This window comes from Hemiscyllium ocellatum, chromosome 23 (genome assembly GCF_020745735.1).
Source record: "Hemiscyllium ocellatum isolate sHemOce1 chromosome 23, sHemOce1.pat.X.cur, whole genome shotgun sequence".
NCBI classification, from domain to species: domain Eukaryota; kingdom Metazoa; phylum Chordata; class Chondrichthyes; order Orectolobiformes; family Hemiscylliidae; genus Hemiscyllium; species Hemiscyllium ocellatum.
Window position 1 is genome coordinate 55,160,683 of NC_083423.1, and position 15,847 is coordinate 55,176,529.

A 15,847-nucleotide genomic window follows, 5' to 3' on the forward strand; every position below is an offset into this window, starting at 1 on the left:
TGGGAAAGGCGATGGGCAGGGAGCGGACAGAAAAGAGGGGATGGGGAGAGACAAGAGGGGATGGGAGCGAGTGGAATGGGATGGGGGGGAAGAGGGAATGGGGAGGAGAGAAGAGGGGATGGGGAGAGAGGAAAGAGGGGGTGGGGGAGAGAGGAGAGAGGGGATTGGGTGGAGAGAGTGGGAGTGGGGCGAGAATCTGGGGGGGTGGGATAAGGAGCCTAGGTGGTTAGGAGATGTTAGTGGAGAGAGGAGTTGGGTGTGGAGAGAGTAGGAGGGGATAAGGGTCTGGGGAGAGGAGTGGGGGGGGTAAATAACTGGGGGTGAGGAGTTGGGGGCTGGGTTGAGGATTGGGGGTGGGGAGAGGAGCTGGGACTGGGGATAGGGACTTTGGAGGAGAGATGAGGGGGTGGAGTGTGGAGCTGGGGGCTGGGAATGGAGAGGGGATGGGGGCTGGGGAGTGTGGGGATGGGGAGAGATGAGGGGTAGGGATGGGGTGGATGAAGGGGTGGTGGAAGGATGAGGGGGTGCAGAGGATGGGGGTGTGGGAGGATGAGGGGTGAGGATGGATGAAGGGGTGTTGGAGGGATGAGGGGGTGTTGGAGGGATGAGGGTGTGGGAAGAGAAGCTGGGGATGGGGAGAGTGGGAGAGGGATTGCAGGTGAGGAGAATGGGGATGGGGAGGGATTGGGGGGGTGGGGAGTGTGGGGATGGGGAGAGTGGGGAGGGAAAAGGGGGTGTGGAGGGTGGGGATGGGGAGGGATGAGTGGGTGCGGAGGGTGGGCGTGATCGAGGGATGAGTGGGTGGGGAGAGGAGCTGTGGGTGGGGAGAGTGGGGGAGGGGTTGGGGAGGGTGGGGGAGTGTGGGGTGGGGAGTGTGGGGTGGGGGGTGGGGAGTGTGGGGGTGGGGGTGTGGGAGGAGAGTGTGGGGAGGGGAGCGTGGGAAGGGGAGGAGAGTGTGGGGGTGGGGAGTGTGGGTGAGGGGGAGGCGGGTGTGGGGATGGGAGAGGGGAGTGGGGGGGAGGGGAGTGTGGGGGTGGGGAGTGTGGGGGAGGGGAGTGTGGGGGTGGGGGAGTGGAGTTTGGGGAGGGGGAGTGGAGTGTGGGGGTGGGATGAGAGTGTGGGGAGGGGAAGGGGAGTGTGGGAGTGGGGAGGGGACTGTGGGAGTGGGGAGGGGGAGGGGAGTGTGGGGTGGGGGTGTGTGGGGAGGGGGTGGTGAGTGTGGAGGTGTGGAGTGTGAGGAGGGGGAGGGGAGTGTGCGGAGAGGGAGGGATGGGTGGAAGAGTGTGGGGGAGGGGATGGAGAGTGTGGAGGAGGGGGAGGAGAGTGGGGGGTTTGGGTAGCGTGGGGGGGGAGGGGAATGTGGGGGAGGTGTTGGGGAGGTTGGGGAGGAGGAGGGGAGTACGGGGGTGGGGAACGTGGGAGAGGGGGAGGAGAGTGTGGGGGTGGGGAGCGTGGGTGAGGGGAAGGAGAGTGTGGGCGAGGGGTTGGGGACCATGGGGGAGGGTTTGGGGAGTGTGTGGGAATGTGGGGGAGGGGTTGGGGACCGTGGGGGTGGGTTTGGGGAGTGTGTGGGAGGGGTTGGGGACCGTGGGGGTGGGTTTGGGGAGTGTGTGGGAGGGGTTGGGGACCGTGGGGGTGGGTTTAGAGAGTGTGTGGGATGGGTTGGGGAGTGTGGGGGAGATTAGATTAGATTAGATTACTTACAGTGTGGAAACAGGCCCTTCGGCCCAACAAGTCCACACCGACCCGCTGAAGCGCAACCCACCCATTCATTTACCCCTTACCTAACACTACGGGCAATTTAGCATGGCCAATTCACCTGACCTGTACATCTTTGGACTGTGGGAGGAAACTGGAGCACCCGGAGGAAACCCACACAGACACGGGGAGAACGTGCAAACTCCACACAGTCAGTCGCCTGAGTCGGGAATTGAACCCGGGTCTACAGGCGCTGTGAGGCAGCAGTGCTAACCACTGTGCCACCGTGCTGCCCACAAAGGGGTTGGGGAGTTTGGGGGAGGGGTTGGGAAGTGTGGGATGGGGTTGGGGAGTGTGTGGGAATGTGGGGGAGGGGTTGGGGAGTGTGGGGGAGGGTTTGGGGAATGTGGGGGAGAGTGGGGGTGGGGGTGGGGAGTGTGTGGGAGAGTTTGGGGAATGTGTGGGAATGTGTGGGATTGTGGGGGAGTGTGGGGGAGGGGTTGGGGAGTGTTGGGGAATGTGGGGGAGGGATTGGGGAATGTGGGGGAGAGTGGGGGTGGGGGTGGGGAGTGTGTGGGAGAGTTTGGGGAATGTGTGGGATTGTGGGGGAGTGTGGGGGAGGGGTTGGGGAATGTGGGGGAGGGATTGGGGAGTGTGGAGGAGGTGTTGGGGAGTGTGGAGGAGGGTTTAGGGAATGTGGGGGAGAGTGGGGGTGGGGGTGGGATTGTGGGGGAGTGTCGGGGAGGGGTTGGGGAGTGTTGGGGAATGTGGGGGAGGGATTGGGGAGTGTGGAGGAGGTGTTGGGGAGTGTGGACGAGGGTTTAGGGAGTGTGGGGGAGAGTGGGGGTGGGGGTGGGATTGTGGGGGAGTGTCGGGGAGGGGTTGGGGAGTGTTGAGGAATGTGGGGGAGGGGGTGGGGAGTGTAGGGGATGGGTTGGGGATTGTGGAGGAGGGGTTGGGGAGTGTTGGGGAGGGATTGGGGAGTGTGGAGGAGGGGTTGGGGAGTGCGGGGTAGGGGTTGGGAGTGTGGGGGAGTGTGGCGGAGGGGTTGGGGGCTTGTGGAGGAGGGGTTGGGGAGTGTGCGGGAGGGGTTGAGGAGTGTGGGGGAAGGTTGGGGGAGTGTGTGGGAAAGGGTTGGGCAGTGTGGAGGAGGGTTTGGCCAGTGTGGGGGAGTGTGGAGGGGGAGTTGGGGAGTGTGGGGGAGTGTGTGGGCAGGGTTGACGAGTGTGGGGAGGGGTTGGGGATTGTGGGGGAATGTGGGGGAGGGGTTGGGGATTGTGGGGGAGCGTGGGGGAGGGGGAGGGGTATGTGGGGGTAGGGAGTGTGGGGAGGGGAGTGGAGTGTGGGGATGGGGAGTGTGAGGAGGGGGTGGGGAGTGTGAGGAGGAGGAGGGGAGTGTGGGGAGAGGGAGGGGTGTGTGGGAGAGTGTGGGGGATGGTATGGAGAGTGTGGGGGAGTGTCGGGGAGGGGTTGGGGAGGTTGGAGAGGAGCAGTGGAGTATGGGGGTGGGGAGCATGGGGGAGGGGGAGGAGAGTGTGTGGGTGGGGAGCGTGGGTGAGGGGGAGGAGAGTGTGGGCGAGGGGTTGGTGACCATGGGGGATGGTTTGGGGAGTGTGTGGGAGGATTGGGGAGAGGTGGGGTAGGGGTTGGGGACCGTGGGCGTGGGTTTGGAGAGTGTGTGGGAGGGTTTGGTGAGTGTGGGGGAGTGTGGGGAGTGTCGGGGAGGGGTTGTGGAGTGTGTGGGAGTGTGGAGAGGATTTGGGGAGTGTGTGGGAGGGGTTGGAGAGTGTGGGGGATGGTTTGGAGAGTGAGTGGGAGTGTGCGGGAGGGGTTGGGGATTGTGGGGGAGTGTGGGGAATTTAGGGAGGGGTTGGGGTGTGTCAGGGAGGAGTTGGGGAGTGTGGCGGGGGGGTTTGGAAGTGTGGGGGGTGGGGAGCGTGGGTGAGGGGAAGGAGAGAGTGGGCCAGGGGTTGGGGACCGTGTGGGTGGGTTTGGGGTTTGTGTGGGAGGGGTTGGGGACCGTGGGGTTGGGTTTAGAGAGTGTGTGGGAGGGGTTGGGGAGTGTGGCGGATGGGTTGGGGAGTGTGGGGGATGGGTTGGGGAGTGTGGGGGATGGGTTTGTGAAGTGTGGGGGAGATTAGATTACTTACAGTGTGGAAACAGGCCCTTCGGCCCAACAAGTGTATGGGAATGTGGGGGAGCGATTGGGGAGTGTGGAGGAGGTGTTGGGGAGTGTGGGGGAGGGTTTGGGGAAAGTGGGGGAGAGTGGGGGTGGGGGTGGGGAGTGTGTGGGAGTGTGGGGGAGAGTTTGGGGAGTGTGTGGGATTGTGGGGAAGTGTGGGGGAGGGGTTGGGGAGTGTTGGGGAATGTGGGGGAGGGGTTGGGGAGTGTAGGGGATGGGTTGGGGAGTGTTGGTGAGTGTGGGGGAGGGATTGGGGAGTGTGGGAGAGGGGTTGGGGAGTGTGGGGTAGGGGTTGGGGAGTGTGGCGGAGGGGTTGGGGGCTTGTGGAGGAGGGGTTGGGGAGTGTGGGGTAGGGATTGGGGAGTGTGGAGGAGGGGTTGGGGAGTGTGGGGTAGGGGTTGGGCAGTGTGGGGGAAAGGGTTGGGCAGTGTGGGGGAGTGTGGGGGAGTGTGGGGGAGGGTTTGGTCAGTGTGGGGGAGTGTGGGGTAGGGATTGGGGAGTGTGGAGGAGGGGTTGGGGAGTGTGGGGTAGGGGTTGGGCAGTGTGGGGGAAAGGGTTGGGCAGTGTGGGGGAGTGTGGGGGAGTGTGGGGGAGGGTTTGGTCAGTGTGGGGGAGTGTGGGGGAGGGGTTGGGGAGTGTGGAGGGGGGGTTGGCGAGTGTGGGGGAGTGTGTGGGCAGGGTTGGGGAGTGTGGAGGGGGGGTTGGGGATTGTGGGGGAGTGTGGGGGAGGGGGAGGGGTATGTGGGGGTAGGGAGTGTGGGGAGGGGGAGGGTAGTGTGGGGGTGGGGAGTGTGAGGAGGGGGTGGGGAGTGTGAGAAGCAGGAGGAGGGGAGTGTGGGGAGAGGGAGGGGTGTGTGGGGAGTGTAGAGGATGGTATGGAGAGTGTAGGGGAGTGTCGGGGAGGGGTTGGGCGGCATGGGGGGAGGGGAATGTGGGTGAGGTGTTGGGGAGGTTGGAGAGGAGCAGTGGAGTATGGGGGTGGGGAGCGTGGGGGAGGGGGAGGAGAGTGTGTGGGTGGGGAGCGTGGGTGAGTGGGAGGAGAGTGTGGGCGAGGGGTTGGTGACCATGGGGGATGGTTTGGGGAGTGTGTGGGAGGATTGGGGAGGGGGGGGTAGGGGTTGGGGACCGTGGGCGTGGATTTGGAGAGTGTGTGGGAGGGTTTGGTGAGTGCAGGGGAGTGTGGGGAGTGTGGGGGAGGGGTTGTGGAGTGTGGGGGTTGGTTTGGAGAGTGTGGGGAATTGAGGGAGGGGTTGGGGAGTGTGGGGATGGGAGAGGGGAGTGTGGGGGTGGGGGAGTGTGGGGGTGGGGGAGTGGAGTGTGGGGGTGGGGAGCGTGGGGGTGAGGGAGGGGATGTGGGGGTGGGAAGGGGAGTGTGGGAGTGGGGAGGCGGAGGTGAGTGTGGGGGTGTGGAGTGTGAGGAGGGGGACGGGAGTGTGCGGAGAGGGAGGGATGTGTGGAAGAGTGTGGGGGAGGGGGAGGAGAGTGTGGGGTTTGGGTAGCGTGGGGGGGAGGGGAATGTGGGCGAGGTGTTGGGGAGGTTAGGGAGGAGGAGGGGAGTATGGGGGTGGGGAACGTGGGGGAGGGGGAGGAGAGTGTGGGGGTGGGGAGCGTGGGTGAGGGGAAGGAGAGTGTGGGCCAGGGGTTGGGGACCGTGGGGGTGGGTTTAGAGAGTGTGGCGGAGGGGTTGGGGAGTATGGGGGATGGGTTGGGGAGTGTGGGGGAGGGTTTGTGAAGTGTGGGGGAGATTAGATTAGATTAGATTACTTACAGTGTGGAAACAGGCCCTTCGGCCCAACAAGTCCACACCGACCCGCCGAAGCGCAACCCACCCATACATTTACCCCTTACCTAACACTTCGGGCAATTTAGCATGGCCAATTCACCTGACCTGTACTTCTTTGGACTGTGGGAGGAAACCGGAGCACCCGGAGGAAACCCACGCAGACACGGGGAGAACGTGCAAACTCCACACAGTCAGTCGCCTGAGTCGGGAATTGAACCCGGATCTCAGGCGCTGTAAGCAGCAGTGCTAACCACTGTGCCACCGTGCTGCCCACAAAGGGGTTGGGGAGTTTGGGGGAGGGGTTGGGGAGTGTGTGGGAATGTGGGGGAGGGGTTGGGGAGTGTGGAGGAGGTGTTGGGGAGTGTGGGGGAGGGTTTGGGGAAAGTGGGGGAGAGTGGGGGTGGGGAGTGTGTGGGAGTGTTGGGGAGAGTTTGGGGAGTGTGTGGGATTGTGGGGAAGTGTGGGGGAGGGGTTGCGGAGTGTTGGGGAATGTGGGGGAGGGGTTGGGGAATGTAGGGGATGGGTTGGGGATTGTGGGATGGGGTTGGGGAGTGTTGGGGAGGGATTGGGGAGTGTGGGGGAGGAGTTGGGGAGTGTGGAGGAGGGGTTGGGGAGTGTGGGGGAGGGGTTGGGGAGTGTGGGGGAGGGGTTGGGGAGTGTGGGGGAGGGGTTGGGGAGTGTGGGGGAGGGGTTGGGGGAGTGTGTGGAAAAGGGTTGGGCAGTGTGGGGGAGGTTTTGGTCAGTGTGGGGGAGTGTGGGGGAGGTGTTGGGGAGTGTGGGGGAGGGGTTGGGGAGTGTGGAGGGGGGGTTGGCGAGTGTGGGGGAGTGTGTGGGCAGGGTTGAGAAGTGTGGGGAGGGGTTGGAGATTGTGGGGGAGGGGTTGGGGATTGTGGGGGAGCGTGGGGGAGGGGGAGGGGTATGTGGGGGTAGGGAGTGTGGGGAGGGGAGGGGAGTGTGGGGTTGGGGAGTGTGAGGAGGGGGTGGAGAGTGTGAGGAGGAGGAGGAGGGGAGTGTGGGGAGAGGGATGGGTGTGTGGGGAGTGTAGGGGATGGTATGGAGAGTGTGGGGGAGTGTCGGGGAGGGGTTGGGGAATGTGGGTTGGGGGGCGTGGGGGAGGGGAATGTGGGTGAGGTGTTGGGGAGGTTGGAGAGGAGCAGTGGAGTATGGGGGTGGGGAGCGTGGGGGAGGGGGAGGAGAGTGTGTGGGTGGGGAGCGTGGGTGAGGGGGAGGAGAGTGTGGGCGAGGGGTTGGTGACCATGGGGGATGGTTTGGGGAGTGTGTGGGAGGATTGGGGAGAGGGGGCGTAGGGGTTGGGGACCGTGGGCATGGGTTTGGAGAGTGTGTGGGAGGGTTTGGTGAGTGTGGGGGAGTGTGGGGAGTGTGGGGAATGTGGGGAGTGTGGGGAATGTGGGGAGTGTGGGGGAGTGTGTGGGAGTGTGTGGGAGTGTGTGGGAGTGTGTGGGAGGGGTTGTGGAGTGTGTGGGGGTGTGGAGAGGATTTGGGGAGTGTGGGGAGGGGTTGGGGAGTGTGGGGGTTGGTTTGGAGAGTGTGGGGAATTGAGGGAGGGGTTGGGAGTGTGGCAGAGTGTGGGGGATGGGTTGGGGTGTGTGGGGGAGGGGTTGGGGAGTGTGAGGGAGGGGTTGGGGAGTGTGGGGATGGGAGAGGGGAGTGTGGGGGGAGGGGAGTGTGGGGGTGGGGGAGTGGAGTGTGGGGGTGGGGAGCGTGGGGGTGGGGGAGGGGATGTAGGGGTGGGATGGGAGTGTGGGGAGGGGGAGGGGACTGTGGGAGTGGGGAGGCGGAGGTGAGTGTGGGGGTGTGGAGTGTGAGGAGGGGGACGGGAGTGTGCGGAGAGGGAGGGATGTGTGGAAGAGTGTGGGGGAGGGGGAGGAGAGTGTGGGGGTTGGGTAGCGTGGGGTGGAGGGGAATGTGGGCGAGGTGTTGGGGAGGTTAGGGAGGAGGAGGGGAGTATGGGGGTGGGGAACGTGAGGGAGAGGGAGGAGAGTGTGCGGGTGGGGAGCGTGGGTGAGGGGAAGGAGAGTGTGGGCCAGGGGTTGGGGACCGTGGGGGTGGGTTTGGGGAGTGTGTGGGAGTGTGGGGGAGGGGTTGGGGACCGTGGGGTTGGGTTTAGAGAGTGTGTGGGAGGGGTTGGGGAGTGTGTGGGAGGGTTTGGGGAGTGTGGCGGGTGGGTTGGGGTGTGTGGGGGAGGGGTTGGGGAGTGTGAGGGAGGGGTTGGGGAGTGTGGCGGGGGTGGTTTGGAAGTGTGGGGGAGGGTTTGTGTAGTGTGGGGAAGTGTGGGGGGGGTTGGGGAGTTTGGGGGAGGGGTTGGGGAGTGTGGAGGAGTGGTTGTGGAGTGTGGGGTAGGGTTGTATGTGTTGGGGAGGCGTTGTGGAGTGTGGGGGATGGGTTGGGGAGTGTGGGGAGTGTGGGGGAGGTGTTGGGGAGTGTGGAAGAGGGGTTGGGGAGTGTGGAGGAGGGTTTGGGGAGTCTGGGGGAGGGGTTGAGGAGTGTGGGGAAATGTGGGGTAGGGATTGGGGAGGGGTTGGGGAGGGTGGGGGAATGTGGGGTAGGGATTGGGGAGGGGTTGGGGAGGGTGGGGAGGTTTTGGGGAGTGTGGGGGAGGGGTTGGGGATTGTGGGGAGTGTGGGGGCGGGGTTTGGGGAGTGTGGGAGTCGGGTTGGGGAGTTTGGGGAAGGGGTTGGGGCATGTGGAGGAGGGGTTGGGGAGTGTGGGGGACTGTGGGGGAGGGGTTGGGGCGTGTGGGGGAGGGGTTGGGGAGTGTGGGGGAGAGTTTGGGGACTGTGGGGGAGGGGTTGGGGTGTGTGGGGGGGAGGGGTTGGGGAGTGTGTGGGGGAGGGTTGGGGTGTGTGTGGGAGAGTTTGGGGACTGTGGGGGAGGGGTCGGGGTGTGGGGGGTGGGGTTGGGGACTGTGGGGGAGGGGTTGGGCAGTGTGGGGGGGAGGGGTTGGGGTGTGTGTCGGGGAGGGGTTGGGGAGTGTGCGGGAGAGTTTGGGGAGTGTGGGGGTGGGGTTGGGGAGTGGAGGGGTGGGGTTGGGGAGTGTGGGGGGGGGGAGGGGTTGGGGAGTGTGTGGGGGAGGGGTTGGGCAGTGTGGGGGGGAGGGGTTGGGGTGTGTGTCGGGGAGGGGTTGGGGAGTGTGCGGGAGAGTTTGGGGAGTGTGGGGGTGGGGTTGGGGAGTGGAGGGGTGGGGTTGGGGAGTGTGGGGGGGGAGGGGTTGGGGAGTGTGTGGGGGAGGGGTTGGGGAGTGTGTGGGGGAGGGGTTGGGGAGTGTGGGGGGGGAGGGGTTGGGGAGTGTGGGGGGGGAGGGGTTGGGGAGTGTGGGGGGGGAGGGGTTGGGGAGTGTAGGGGAGGGGTTGGGGAGTGTGGGGGGGAGGAGTTGGGGAGTGGAGGGGTGGGGCTCAATTTCCCAGGAGGCGGTGGCCGCGCGTGCGCACTGTGTCTGGGCGGCCGGCGTACAAGATGGCGGCAGCGTGTGGGCTGAGTGCGGCTCCATTTAAATAGGAGAAGCCGGCGGAGTCACTGAGGCAGGCGGACCGTGAGAGGGAGTGTGCGCGGCCGCAGTAGCTGGATGGAGAGTGTCCGTACTTGCCTCTGTTGAGGAGTGTAATCGGCGGTATTTTCTGAGCTGGGCTCTCTCTTCCACCCCCCCCCCCCCCAACCACCTCTGGGGTTGGTGCGGGTTACCGTGGCCTGGCGCCTGCCTCCCTCCCCCTCCCCCTCTCCCCCTCAGGATTGTCGGCGGCGGTCACCCGCCCGAGCCAGATGATGAAGATTAAGCACAACCAGACGCGCACGTACGATGGCGAGGGCTACAAGAAGCGGGCGGCGTGTCTCTGCTTCAAGAACGAGTGTGAGGAGGAGGTGAGTGTCTGTGTGAGGCGGGTGTTTTGTTGTTGCCCGGTTGGGGGGGGGGGACGGGGGTAAATCCCCACCTTGTTGCCCCCTGTCTCACCGGCCGGTCCGTCCATGCTGTTTTCCGCCGCTGCTCGGTGGTTCCGCCTCCCTCTGGATTCTCCTTTCCAGCTCTCTCCCCTTCGGCCTCATGTCCAACCGCTTACCCTTTCTTTAAAAAGAATAGAAAAGAAACGTCTCAATATAAGGCACGAAAATAACCCCCCACACCCCCACCCCCACCCCTCAACCCCCCACCCCTCCTCCGGTGGCCTGCTGCTTCTCCTCATTATCTATTTTCTCTCTCATCGCAATGTTAATACATTGGATTTGTCCTTCAGTCTGGAGCAGCCCAAAATCCCAGTGGTACGCTCTGTAATCCCCCTCTCCCCTTGCCCTGTTTTTATCTGCCACGTTCTCCATGTCAACGAATTATTGCATCTTTAAGGTTTTTCTCGCAGCGTTGTTGGACATCTGTTGTCCGGTTGCTTGCACGCATCCTGAGAATGGTCTCTTATTGACATGTGAAACACGTTTGTCGCTCGAGCACTGAGTTCTCCAAAAAGAAAGCGATGTCGAAACTGTGTTCTGCTTTCAGTGCCTCCTTTCTCACTGTTCAACTTTTGACTTGTGGCATCCGATATGTACCGTTTCTGCAGCTGTTAAGCGGTGGCCATTTATCATGTAGGCTTGTCAGAAAGTATTAGCGAAAGTCACGCTTTATTGTGGGAATGTCGAATGTCATGCTTAATGTCGAAGGAGGTTGAGTCCCTCATCATGAGGTGTAAAGTTGGGCCATGTGAACATTGGCGCTGCCTGAGCCCTGATGCAGGGGCATGGGAAAATAATCCGTTTTCATGTTGCCCCCATTATTCAATGAATGAAATGTGATTGGAGGTGTTGCAAAAGGAGACTTGGTGCTTCATGTCTCTGTACTCTAGATACTGAGGGGATGATAGATCATGCAAGTACTGACTGTGATCCTAGTCAATAAATCAAGACCCAGCATTCCAGTTTCAGCAGATACCCAAGTTTTAACTTGACTGAGTTGGAATTCAGAAGCTAGATGATTTTGTTCTCTTTTCCCTCCTTCTCCCCCCTCTCTCTTTCTCTCTCTCTCCTCCCTGTGCCCCCCATTCTTAGCAGATGAAATCTATCTTGGTGAAATGTGGCAGTTTGCACATCATATTTATGCCAACCTCTTGGGAAGCTTTGTTTATACATGTGATGGCATGGCTCAGTGGTTTTATCTTAGCCTGCTGGACACACTTTCCTCATTCCTGATGAAGGGCTTATGCCCGAAACGTCAAATTTCCTGTTCCTTGGATGCTGCCTGACCTGCGCCTTTCCCGCAACACATTTTTAGCTCTGATCTCTAGCATCTGCAGACCTCACTTTCTCCTGGCTCAGTGGTTAGCACTGTTGCCTCTCAGCACCAAGAACCCAGGTTTGATTTCAGCCTCTGCATCTGTCTGAAGTTTGCATATTCTCCCTGTCTGTATGGGTTTTTTCCAGGTGCTCTGGTTTCCTCGCACAATCCAAAGAGATGCAGGTCAGGTGAAGCGGCCATACTAAATTGCCCATAGTGTTAGGTGCATTAGTCAGAGGGAAATGAGTCTGGATGGGTTACTCTCCGGAGGGTTGGTGTGAACTTGTTGGACTGAAGGGCCTGTTTCCACTCTGTAGGGAATCTAATCTAACCTAAAAAAAACATGGTACTGCCAATAACTTGCACCCTAACTGTTTTGAAAAATGGCAGTGGTAAAACAGCTAAGTTAGTGGCATTGAATAATTCATCTAAACTTAAGTGCATGATTTGTGTTGCTGTTTAGTGAAGTCCTCCTTGGGTATCCACTTTGATTGTTATAGCTGGCAACTGTGCTGCTAGTGCCAGTAGGTGCCTGCTAGAATCATTGAAATATGGACAAAGTTTGCCATACATTACAAGCTATAGAATTGGTGTTACATAATACTTTCTTTCTCACGAACTCACTTATCTTGAGGTGGAGAAGAGTGGAGTACCTTGCGCCCAGTGTGACAACTTGGAAGCCAGATTATGTTTGTATTTTAGTGCTAAAGCAAATGCATCAACTTTAAATCTACTAGATATATGTAGTTTCTTCCAAGATGCATTTCTGATTATCAAGGTGTTCAATTATAGTGAGTTAAGAGAAAACAAGGATTGCAGATGCTGGAGATCGGAGTCTAGGATGTGGTGCTTGAAAAGCACAGCCAGTGACGCAGCATCCAAGGAGCAGCAGAGTTGGCGTTTCAGGCATCAGCCTCATTCTTTATGAAGGGCTGATGCCAGAAACATCAACTGTTCTCCTCAGATGCTACCTCACTAGCTGTGCTTTTCCAGCACACACTCCTTGACCATTGTAGTGAATGGAATGAACACCCGTCGTGCATGGGTGGCACAATCAGTTTTGTACCTGGTGGATCTCCAAGTTTTATTTCAGTTTCTTAGCTTGTTGGCCATATCTTTTTTCTATAGGGCCTGTTTCCACGTGGATTCCTTGGCCCAACAAGTCCTCACCAATCCTGCGAAGAGTAACCCATCCAGACTCATTTCCCCAAACCCTATTATCCTATATTTACCCATGACTAGTTCACCTAACCTACACATCCCTGAACACTATGGCCAATTTAGCTTCACTAATTCACCTAACTTGCACATCTTTACAATGTGGGAGGAAACAGGACCACCTAGAGGAAAGCCACGCAGACATGAGAATGTGCGTCAGTTGCCCGAGGCTGGAATTGAACCAGGTCCCTGCTGCAGTGAGGCAGCAGTGCTAACCACCAAACCACTGTGCTGCCTTCAGACTGCCTTCTCTAATATGTTGGAGACTGCACAATTATAACTACTGAGTCTTCCTCACTATTCTATTGGCAACCTAAGCAGTTGGACTATTGGCTCCAATGAAGAATTGCTGGAAGGAATCATTAATGTTTTGCAAATGACAGCATCTCACAGCATATAATTTTAATATGTGGGTGTTCTAGGCAGTTCAAAGTATATGGTTTATTTATTTATTGAAACTATCTTCCTGTCAGTTAACTTTGATACTAAATTAACCAGGTGGTAACTAAATTCATACAGGATTTTAGGGCTTTGTAAACTGCTGGCTGTGTAGCAACATATTAGGTAAGGTTTTGGAACTTGCTTTTGAACTTTGATCAGAAAGAGCATCAACCTTTAGATTACTGACTCTTCCTGGGAAATGTCTAGTTTCCCTTGAGGAATTGCTTTTTGGTTTGTGTACTGTAATTTTGAAGTAGCAATTAAGGATCTATAAAAACATGGATTAGTACAGTAACAACTTGATTAAAGTAAAACCGCTTGAAAAATAATAATCCCTTCCTTTTCCTCTTTTAACTTGCAATTCATTTCACTTTCCTTGTTTTTGAACAGACCTATGTTTGTTACATTTATTTCTTTTTATTCCTTCTCTCTTGGGAAGTTGAAGCTGGCTAATTGGCTTTCTAAAATGGCATATTCTGATAGATTAGGTGGATGTAACGTGATATGGAGGTGGGTGGGGTGGGGAGGGTGGTGGTGGTGAGATGGGGCGGGGGGTGCAGTTGCTGCTGTTTTCCAGCAGTTCTTGCTTTCTGCTGGCCAAACTCATTTCATTGGTTCAGATTTTGTCAGGGGCACGAAGAGAGAAATGCTCCCAGGAAAACATTACTGGTTTCACCAGCTACACAAACGAAGTAGTGAAGTCAACAAGACAGTGAAGAAGTTTCAATAATTGAATAAGCTGTTGTTTTTCAGTGGGTTTATAGCTGGTATGAGGATTGGCATAAAAGCAGTAACATAATTTTGGAACCTAATCATATATATGATTAGAAAGTGGTAGAGTGAAGAACTTTTTAATAGATTAGATTACTTACAGCGTGGAAACAGGCCCTTCAGCCCAACAAGTCCACACTGACCCTCTGAAGAGCAACCCACCAGACCCCTTCCCCTACATTTACCCCTTCACCTAACACTACAGGCAAGTTAGCATGGCCAATTCACCTAACCTGCACATTTTTGGACTGTGGGAGGAAACCGGATGAAACCCACACAGACACAGGGAGAATGTTCAAACTCCACACAGTCAGTAGCCTGAGGCTAGAATTGTACCCCGGTCTCTGGCGCTGTGAGGCAGCAGTGCTAACCACTGTGCCACCGTGCTGCCCATTAGTAACCCCTAAACTACATCTATAATATTTCATATCAACTTCAGTGCCTTGTAGGTGCTGACCTTCTAGTATCTCGGACTGTCAGTTCCAAGAAAGAGTCACTCAAAATGTTAACTGAGTTCTCTCCACAGATGACGCCAGACCTGCTGAGCTTTTTCAGCTTTTTTTTTTGTTTGCCTTGGACTGTCTGGGCTAAGTATGTGTGAGCTCAAATTGATTGGGAGTTGTGTTGCTATTGAATCCAAGGTGTAACAAATGCTAACTTTGTCACCAAATCCTCTTGCTGTGTTCAAACAAGTGTAGCCTGATCAACCATTTTGGATTTTTGATTAGTCCTGAGGTGAGGCTTTCCTTCTCTTCCTACGAAGGGTGGGGAGAGGTGGAAGGTCAGGCAAGTATTGCTACGTTGGTAAGTTTCTCCTCACTTCCACTGGAGCTCAAATAAGATTCCTTTAGCGGATAAGCAAATTAAGTAAAGCAGCATTAATTGGATGTTTTTTTAAAAAACCAGCATGTTTACTTATCTTTGACTCTGTGCCATCATTGAATAAAATGAGATTTGAATTTCAAGAGAACTTCACGTTACTACTGTACTCCAAGACTCCTTTACTTTTGTTATGCCCAAAAATTGATTGGTCTTAGTTTTGAATGTAATTATTATCTGAGCAGTCAGTCCTCTGGGATAAAATATTTTAAAGAATATTATTCCTTCTGTGAATGAAAGAATCTAATTAGTCTGACATGGGCAGCACCTTATCCTGAGGTTATGCCTTTTAGTTTGAGACTAGCATTCGTTTGTAAAGCCTGCTCAATTTGAAAGTAACACTGGTATTGCCATTTAAATGCTTGAAGTCCTGAGAACCCCTTTTCCCTAATTCTATTTATAAACTACACTTTTCAGTCTGTGACTTGATTTGGAAATACATTGAAAAAATCTAAGCTCATGACCATAGTCCTTGTGGTTACTGGCAATACAGCAATAAACATTCGAACAAGTTCAGTTGGTTATGATTTAGAGGTCAAAAACATTCACCCCATTTCCTTACTTTGCAACTAAAGGCACAGATTGAATTGACTAACTTAGCACAGCAAGCAGTTGGATCCAAGATAACTTTCATTTGTTCCTCAGGTACATGTTGAATAAAACTGCTGAAATACTGGGTTTGTGGGAAGAAAGTATTTGCAAGTTCTAGGATTGCAACCAATGCAAAAAGTAGTACCTAACCTGTTAGGATCTGAGGTCCTGAAGTAACTACCTTGCAGCACTGCATCATCCATTGATAGATTTAAACAGTGTAGTGTTTTCATTTGGCTTCCCATTGTAAGCTGCTTTTTTTCTTGAACATGCTGTTCTTGGGACTCTTTTACCTGCATTAAGTCTGAAAAAGGGGATGGTTAATGCTGAGACTGGAATCTCTCATCTTCTGTTCTGGCAGACTGCTCCTGCCACTGTGCCCATTGAATCAGTGCACTGGAAACTAAGGTTGATGTAGTTGAGTTTAAATTTGATTCTATTGTAAGCTTTGGCCGATCCGACCCTAACCAGACAGTTCTCCGCTGGTGTTGCACATGGTTCAAAACCAAGTAAAAGGGACGATAAAGTGAGTCGGAGGAGGTGGGGTGGGGGGAGGATGTGAATAATTGGACTAGGGCTTGTTGGTCTTCCACCTTTATGATCTACTTTGTTCTGAGTCAAAGTTCTGGGTAAACTAAATAGCTTCACAACTGATCTAGGTATCGATTTTAAAAATAGAGGGGTACAGATGGTTAATGGCTGTCTTTTCCCTAGGATGGGGCATTTCAAGACAAGGGGACACTTTTTTTAATGAGCAGAGATTTTTTTAAAAAAGACATGAGGGCAAATATTTTACACAGGGTGGTTTGTGTGTGAAATGAACTTTGAGGAAGTAGTGGATATGGGTATAATTTTAATGTTTTGGATAAGTACCTGAACAGGAAAGAGCAGGCAAGTGTCACTAGTTTAGTTTGGCATTGTTAAGCATGGGCTAGTTGGACTGAAGGGTCTGTTTCCGTGCTAAATGTCTTCTCAGCTGAGTAGCCAGAAGAGTTGCACTTTAAGAGGG

General features: G+C 56.3%; 1 protein-coding gene across 1 annotated transcript in view; it reads left to right on the plus strand.

The window, feature by feature from the left end:
• Nucleotides 1–9,125: 9,125 nt before the first annotated feature.
• Nucleotides 9,126–15,847, plus strand: part of LOC132826950 (diphosphoinositol polyphosphate phosphohydrolase 3-beta-like) — a 71,958-nt gene continuing 65,236 nt past the window's right edge. The window contains exon 1 of the mRNA XM_060843271.1: nucleotides 9,126–9,539. Within this exon, the coding sequence (XP_060699254.1) occupies nucleotides 9,441–9,539 (99 nt within the window). The 5' untranslated portion in view covers nucleotides 9,126–9,440. The remainder of the gene's footprint in view (nucleotides 9,540–15,847) is intronic.